General features: G+C 37.0%; 1 protein-coding gene across 1 annotated transcript; it reads left to right on the top strand.

Annotated features, from left to right (window-relative positions):
* The first annotated feature begins 428 nt into the window (after positions 1–428).
* LOC122670331 (rac-like GTP-binding protein 3) lies at positions 429–6,303 on the top strand. Its single transcript, XM_043867170.1, has 8 exons — positions 429–720; positions 1,035–1,122; positions 1,480–1,589; positions 1,697–1,760; positions 4,051–4,115; positions 4,207–4,272; positions 5,122–5,222; positions 5,960–6,303. Exons 1-8 carry the CDS (start codon positions 616–618, stop codon positions 5,997–5,999), a joined length of 639 nt encoding a protein of 212 aa, XP_043723105.1. The 5' UTR covers positions 429–615; the 3' UTR covers positions 6,000–6,303.
* Positions 6,304–6,704: the final 401 nt, after the last annotated feature.

Below are 6,704 nucleotides of genomic sequence, written 5' to 3'. Positions count from 1 at the left end.
ACAAACAAACATGCACAGATCCTGAATTCGACTATTCTACTTGGGGCCCCTCACATCACATGAAAATGGCTTTATGGTGCTCATGGGTCTCAGTCTATCTTGGTTCATGTGAGTTGCAGTGTCTTAAAAAGGCAAATTTAGGCACAAAGGCAAAGAGAATTATGGGTTAGATATGAGGGCGCTTTTGGTAATTGAAAGCTAATAACTTGGAGTCTTTGGATTCACTTCACTTCTCGATCAAAGCTCTTTCGCTCTCTCTGGGACTGACTGACAGACACTCTCACTAAGGAAGGGTCTAAAACAGAGAGAGATCAAGCAGAAAGCAGTTATCTTTTCTCTCCCTTCGATTCCACTCTGCGTTGCCTTACTGGGGTTTTTTTTGTTTTTCTTCTTGGTTCGTTTGTTTTGTTTTTATTCATTAATACGGACCCTCTCTCTCAATTACGAAAACAAAAAGGAGAAAACAAGGAAGTAAGAGAGAGTGAGAACCATGTGAAGCACCTCTGTTTCTTATCTTTCTGTAAAGCTAAAAACAGCTCACCGTTTGTTCTAACTCTTTCTGTTTTTATATACATTTTCTCCCCCCCACCCCCTTCTGAGATTATCGTTTATGCAATGGCTTCAAGTGCTTCAAGGTTCATCAAGTGTGTTACAGTAGGAGATGGGGCTGTTGGGAAGACTTGCATGCTTATTTGTTACACAAACAACAAATTTCCCACTGTATGCCTCTCTTTACCCTCCCAAATTTCGATTTTGGTTGTTTTCGATGTCCAATCTTTTGGGCTTTGTATGTAGTTTTATGTGTTTCTGCTTGTGGGTGTGTTTGTTTTTTGGGTGATTTCATAGTTTTATAAATATTTACATGTGCTTTCCTTTAATAAATTCGTCCTTTTTGTATTTGTTTTTGTAATCTGTTCAGATGTTGGAGAGATTTATATTGTATATCAGTTTTTAACCTTTTATTTTGTTCATTTTACCTTTTAATTGTTCTTATTTCTTTGTTATTGTTCTCTAACGATGCCTTCATATGTTAGGACTATATACCCACTGTTTTTGATAACTTCAGTGCCAATGTTGTTGTTGAAGGAATCACTGTCAACTTAGGCCTTTGGGATACAGCAGGTTAGATTTAGAGACTTTTTAGCCAAGTATTTATTAATGTCATTATTTGATAGAAAGCTGGTTACCAATTGACTGTTCGAATTGAAGATCGGTTTTGAAAATAGGTCTGTGGCATGAACCTCACAGACTTGATGAATAAACATTTATTAATGTCATTATTTGATAGAAAGCTGGTTACCAATTGACTGTTAGAATTGAAGACCAGTTTTGAAAATAGGTCTGTGGCATGAACCTCACAGACTTGATGAATAAACCCTTCTGCTGAATTCAGCATTCATTTTCCTTTTTCCCCATCTTTATTAAGTTTTTTTTTTTTGTTCCCCACTCTCATGAATCAAGTCTTACTTGTTCTGATAGGGCAAGAGGATTACAACAGATTGAGGCCCTTGAGCTACAGAGGAGCGGATGTATTTGTCTTGGCCTTCTCATTAGTTAGTCGAGCAAGCTATGAGAATGTACTAAAAAAGGTGCGTAACAGCAAGAATTACAGGTTTCAGTCTCTTGATTCTGAGAGAAGTTTTATTTTTTATTTTTGGGTGTATGGTTGAATGTTGATATATAATTCCTCTGTCAGTGGGTCCCAGAACTTCAGCATTTTGCGCCTGGAGTCCCTGTAGTTCTTGTGGGTACTAAATTGGGTAAGTCTGGGAGCTCCACGTATATATGTGTCCTCACCTCCTTCCAATAATTCTTATCTGGTTTGTTATGAATTTCTTGCTTTATGTAATCTTCTTGATAATTATTTTGTCATACTTCAGTTCAACAGCATTGTTAGATATTCTTTTTTTTTCCCCCATTATTTCTTTTTTCAACATGGTAAAGAGTCATCTTGTTATAAATACTATTACAACATGTACCACATTTCGAATTGCTTTTGTTGTTTTATTTTTATATTCAAAGATTTATGAGCCCCATTGCAATAATATCCTTCACTGGATAATCCATCCCAGAAAAAAAAAAAAAAAGTTCTTTACTGCGTTCCTAAAAACCTCTGATCACCTAATAAATGTTTCAACTCTGTTGGGGTTAGTTATGTCTGATGTAAAAGGAATTAGCATGCAACACAGAATTAGGTGGTGTCTTGCTTTGTTGGATATTGGCATTCATGGAATGAATCATCATAGGAGAACGACTCTGTGCATTTCTCTTCTGTGTTTACTTTCTTTCTTCTACCTGTTCTCTCTCTCTCTCTCTCTGGATTCACAGTCAAGCATATCTCATCCAGACTTGCCATGCAATGCGCTCCTATTTTTTCTTGGGATTCACTGGACTGTTGAGATGGGGTTGTGGCACTGGAGTTGGCAGTTGTATATCTTTTTGGGCCCTTTTGGTTGAAACTTGATTGAGATTGAGTTTATTGGATTTTAGAAAGTTCTTATTTTTTTTTTTATTTTTTTTTTGGGGCTGGGGGAGTTGAAGCTGGGTGGGAAATAAATTGTTGTCATGCTCAAAGACCTTTAAATAATTTTTGAACTTGTTACAGGGCTAAGGAATGTCAAATGAAGATCCAAACAGCCTGTCAATAAATTCAAGTGACTTCCATTCTTGGTGGAAGTCAATTATTTGGTAGAATATTTCATACTTTAAATTGACTTAATAGAATTGATGCTAGAAATTAAATTTGTTAAAAGGAGGAATGGTTGTTCCTCTATGTCTTCAACCTTCTCTTGGCAAGATGCGGATCATGATTACCTTGTGCTGAACAGGAAGTAGAGATCATAGGTGCACATTGGTGGATGTATGTTTGCCGTGGGTCTTCTATCTTTATTCCCTGAAGGCCAAGGTCCTATGGATATTTTTGAATGCTAGCCACTGGCTTAGCTCTAATATAGGCTGTTCATAGTATATTCTTGCAGCCATACACAGAGCAACTGCATTGAAGCTGAATAACTAAATGATGTAGGGCCATTTAAATCCTGGAATCTAATGGGGGCCAAAGGATTTAGGGTTTTCATTTAGAGGGTCTATATGGTGATTATTGTTAGATATTTAGTCGAGTGTTTATCAAAGGATAGAGAACTTAACTTGCAGGATTGGGAAAAGTTTGTTTCAATGAAACAGGATTTCATGGAAGCTTGTGAAAAGAGTCTAGTATTGCCTGAGGAAATTAATAAGAAAAGGAAAAAGGTGCTTAGAGCTGATTGGTTGCTTTTCTTGAACTCTTCCTTTATTACGATCAAGAAAAAACAGCCAAGAATTAAGAACTAAATGAACTTCAAAAAATATCTAAACAAGCCTTTCATTTGATAAAAATTTTACAAGCATTGCTTTCACTTGCCATCATATATTTATAAACTGGAAAGCTTAACTCCTGAAAATTCCTATCACAACTCAAAAGGCATTAGAATATTCTTTTGATTAATTTTCATCTAAAGAAACTAGGTCTCCTACAGTATTTCCTAGAACCAACCAAATCTAAACTTACTGAAAAAAGTAAATGCCAGGTTAACAATTCTAGGTTATGTGAGTTTTATTTTTAAACTATATATGCAGGAAACACCCTTATAGTGTTCCATGGTGTTTCCTTCTTCTGCACTCAACAATAAATGAAGCAAAATTACAGCCTATGTCGCAGATTTAATGAATCATCCATAGAGAAATTTCTGCCGTACTCTGTTGAAATGTTAGGAAGGTGCAATTGTTTGTGTCATTCTGCTTAAGTAATAGGTTCCAGGTTCAACTCTTCATAGATGCGCCTTTATATCAGATTTTGCCCCAAAGAAAACCAGTAAACCGAGCTGGTTTGTTTTGGGTTTCAATCATCCATGGTTATATATCCAGACCATATATTTAAAAAAAAAAAGGGTGATTCCGGTTTAATCCGATTCAACTGCCACTCTGGTCCAGTCCAATTGTAAAAATCTGTGGTCGATGCATTTATTATTTCCCAGTATTTTCTGAGTGGGTGTGGTTTATATGGATGAACAGATCTCCGTGAAGATAAGCACTATTTGGCTGATCATCCTGGCTTGGTGCCTGTGACTACAGTACAGGTATTTTTTTGTACCATGCATCGAGTTTTCTTTGTTCTATGTGAACTTTATAATCAGTACTCTTAATGGTAATGGTTCCTATGATTATCAGGCGGAGGAACTTTGCAAACAGATTGGTGCTGCTTATTATATTGAATGCAGCTCCAAAACTCAGCAGGTAATGATAAACTAATTCTTGTGTTGCAACCTTAGTTATGTCATATATATGTATGACAGTAATTGGCAACCTAAGCAAAACTCAACATCGTGGTGCGATTCTCACAGTGCACACATTTTTGTTGGGGGGGGAGGTTCCACCATGAGATGGGGCATAGTAAATTTGGACATTTTCTTTTTGGTGGGCAGAAAATTAGACAGAACCAATGTTCTTCAACTTGAAATTTTATGCTAAGTTCTCAATGGGGTTTTGATGAAACTGAGTCTTGAATTGTATTGTTAAATTGTAGTTCCCAGGACTTTTCTAGTGTAGAAATCATTAGTTGGGCTGTTTATGGGCTTGGGCTTAATGTTTGACCTCAATCTGGGCCTCTTTCGGTCTGGGTATTGGTCTTTTATAGGTTTATTGAGTGTAGTGGACACATTGTACTTTTTCCTCTACTAGTTTGGATGTACAGTTTGTCTTTGGGTCCCAAATTTGATTCTGAAAACGAGGAATATCCCATCTTAGGATTTATTGTTTTGTAATTTCAACTTGTAAAAGAGTAAGATTAGTCTACTGGTAAATTAGGATACTATAGTACTGTTTTTTAGTAGATTAGGAAGTCTTACTTAGCAATTTACTGCCAGGGCATACGCCCAGGTTCGAGTCTTGAGGATGGCTGCTTTGTGCCAAAAAAAGGCCAAAGTTTAGGACTGACTCCAAACTCACCCCTTGCAGGACCCTGCATAGGTGGGACCAACACTGGGTAATGGCCGTTTTTAGGTCACACATTAGTTTCTTGTACAATCATACTGCAGGTAGATCTTCATCAGCAGCCCTTGGTTTATGTGTCTATCCAATGTGCAGAATGTTAAAGCAGTCTTTGATGCTGCTATCAAGGTAGTTATCAAGCCACCACAGAAACTGAAGGAAAAGAAGAAAAAACCGAGTCGAGAATGTTCAATGTTGTGAGTAATATCTTTGAAAAACTTCCTTTGTTTAATTTTTGTTTTTTCTTTGCCTTTAGTTTTTTTTCTCGAGGGAAAAAGAACCCTAAATGGCAGCGTGGCCTCTACACCCAGACACAGGAGGGTACAAAATGACTACCCCGCTCCCCAGTCCCCATAAAAGGTGGAAATCTTGCCTCTGTTTATGCTTTCACGCATGCTTGCATTGGACCCTGTGCTGGCGCAGGGGCCACACTGCCTTTCAGGGAACCCTCTCCCTTAAAATGAATTATTGGAAAAAAGAAACCACCTCATTTAAATGTACCTATATATACCAAAATCATGTATAATGTCGAGGATATGAGGAAAATGAAAAGTAGCCATAAAATCTGCTCCTTGATTAGCTTTTCTCTATTAATCGGTTAACTACCACAGTGTTAGAGGAAGTACACACTTTCTGATCATGTGTGGTCTTCATTAGTATTCTTACTGTATAGTGAACTCCTTTTTAATGTTCTCATAGAAATATTAAAAGGAGGCCTCAAAATTCAAGCAAGAAATAATCCATGACCATGGAGCTTGCTTCTTCTAATCATCTTCCAGTTTGTGAAAATTGCACTTGAAGGACACTATGAAAGAATGGTTAGGAATCACAGTAACTAATTGAGGTCAAAATTTCATTGTATAGTGCAGAGAAGATATGAGTTCTAACCTTGTACACCCCCTCCCTGTTGCCACAAATTTTGTCTCAACTGCAGGAATGTCCTTTGCGGTAGGAACCTCGTGTGTTTGAAGTGAGATTCATTTTCTTGACAATGTTGTAGAACATTTTCCACTGCCTTAATGTGGCATTTGGATCTCTCCATCATGTTTGGGTATTGCTGCTAGATCACTGACTGATTTTGTGTGGATAGTGAGTGCTTCAGTTAGAAATGAGACAGTTTGTTTTTGGAATCCTGTTACACTCATTGTAGCTGACTTCCATTTCTAATCTTAATGTTCTAATCATAGAAGAGCATGGATATCTGACTCAAATGTTATATGTAAAAAGTTTGAGCGTTCATGGGTTTCTTTTATCAAAATGAAGTGTTACAAGTTTCAATATAATCTGCAATGTAATTAGTGTTTGGAATTAGTGATCTTCCGGAACTCACTCATAAAATAAATAAAAAGAAGCAGAAATCTGAATTTGTTTTATGAAAAAAGAAAAAAAGTAATGCAATGGTAATTCTTTGGCTTGCATGATATCCTCTGCCTTGCTTTCCCTCCTTCTTGTCCAACCTCACCCTCCCACCCCCATTCTTACCCTAAAAAAGGAGAAAAGAGTTACACCGTCAAGTCAGCAAGGTACACCGAAGTCCCTATTGGGGATTTCTGAAGGCCCCATTGCAATCTTATTTATTACTCTCAGTTCAATGTTGATTTGGTAGAATTTTTTATTGGTAAAAAAGATTTTGTTCTTTTTTGCATTTGGAGTTTTTTCTCCCCTTATTTAGTGTTGAA

This window comes from Telopea speciosissima, chromosome 8 (assembly GCF_018873765.1).
Source record: "Telopea speciosissima isolate NSW1024214 ecotype Mountain lineage chromosome 8, Tspe_v1, whole genome shotgun sequence".
NCBI classification, from domain to species: Eukaryota; Viridiplantae; Streptophyta; class Magnoliopsida; order Proteales; family Proteaceae; genus Telopea; species Telopea speciosissima.
Note: the sequence above shows the minus strand (reverse complement) of the source record. Positions and strands in the feature narration are given on the sequence as shown.

Excerpts from the sequence above, each read along its gene's own strand:
- LOC122670331 (XM_043867170.1), top strand. The coding sequence starts at position 616 with ATGGCTTCAAGTGCTTCAAGGTTCATCAAGTGTGTTACAGTAGGAGAT. Across the intron at positions 4,116-4,206 it reads TGCCTGTGACTACAGTACAG|GCGGAGGAACTTTGCAAACA; the intron begins GTATTTTTTTGT and ends TATGATTATCAG. Across the intron at positions 4,273-5,121 it reads GCAGCTCCAAAACTCAGCAG|AATGTTAAAGCAGTCTTTGA; the intron begins GTAATGATAAAC and ends TCCAATGTGCAG.